General features: G+C 50.4%; 1 protein-coding gene across 1 annotated transcript in view; it reads right to left on the bottom strand.

Moving 5' to 3' along the window:
* DRC1 (dynein regulatory complex subunit 1) overlaps window positions 1-107 on the bottom strand; it is a gene marked incomplete at both ends in the record, with an annotated part of 4917 nt that extends 4810 nt beyond the window's left edge. The window contains 1 exon segment of the mRNA XM_010083980.1: window positions 1-107. This exon segment is cut by the window's left edge and continues 52 nt beyond it. Coding sequence (XP_010082282.1) covers window positions 1-107 — 107 coding nt within the window.
* Between the last annotated feature and the right edge of the window lie 598 nt (window positions 108-705).

The following is a 705-nucleotide window of genomic DNA, read 5'->3' as shown; positions in this document are numbered from 1 at the left end:
TTAGGCAGGAGCCTGATCTGTTCCTCCATCCTCTCCAAAAGCAGGTAGATATCATCTGACTGCTTCTTGATGGCCTGCACGTATTCCTCGTCTTTGTTCTTCAGCTCCTGGAGGAGGGAGAGCAGATGCTGACATCAGAGAGAAGTATTTGACCAGGAACCCTCAGGGGCTGATGACAGGGTGAGACCCAGACACTGCCTTCTCCAAAGGAGGTGATGAGAGCAACGAGACACAAAGTCAGGAGGCAGCTGGGAGGGAAGGCGGGAGGAGAGCTGCCAAAAGCTCCAGGTGAGATGGAGCTGGAGGTGACATGCCTGCAGACACATCACTCCTTCTCTGGGGCCAGGGGACCTGCCGTGGGGAAGGTTTCCTTCCTTCAACAAAAACACTCCCTCTCTGCCCATTTGCCTTTTTTTTTTTTTTTTAATGGTGCAATCTGGGACCTACCGGTTTGTCTTAGAGCTCCCAGTGTCTGGCTTTGTACACTGAGCAGTGCCAGGGCACCCGATCGCATCTTTTTTTGTCGTGGTTTGACCCCACTTGGCAGCAAACCCCCCCACCAGCCGCTTGCTCACCCTCCCTCCTCCCAGCGATGGGGAGAGAATTAAAGGGGTGAAGGGAAAAGAGACTCGGGGGTTGAGATAAGAAGAGTTTAGAAACTAAACTATAATAAAACTAATAATAATAATGATAATAGTAATATAT

This window comes from Pterocles gutturalis, unplaced genomic scaffold, assembly GCF_000699245.1.
Source record: "Pterocles gutturalis isolate BGI_N339 unplaced genomic scaffold, ASM69924v1 scaffold20340, whole genome shotgun sequence".
NCBI lineage: Eukaryota > Metazoa > Chordata > Aves > Pterocliformes > Pteroclidae > Pterocles > Pterocles gutturalis.
The sequence above is the reverse complement of the archived record's forward strand: the minus strand, read 5'-3'. Positions and strand labels throughout refer to the sequence as shown.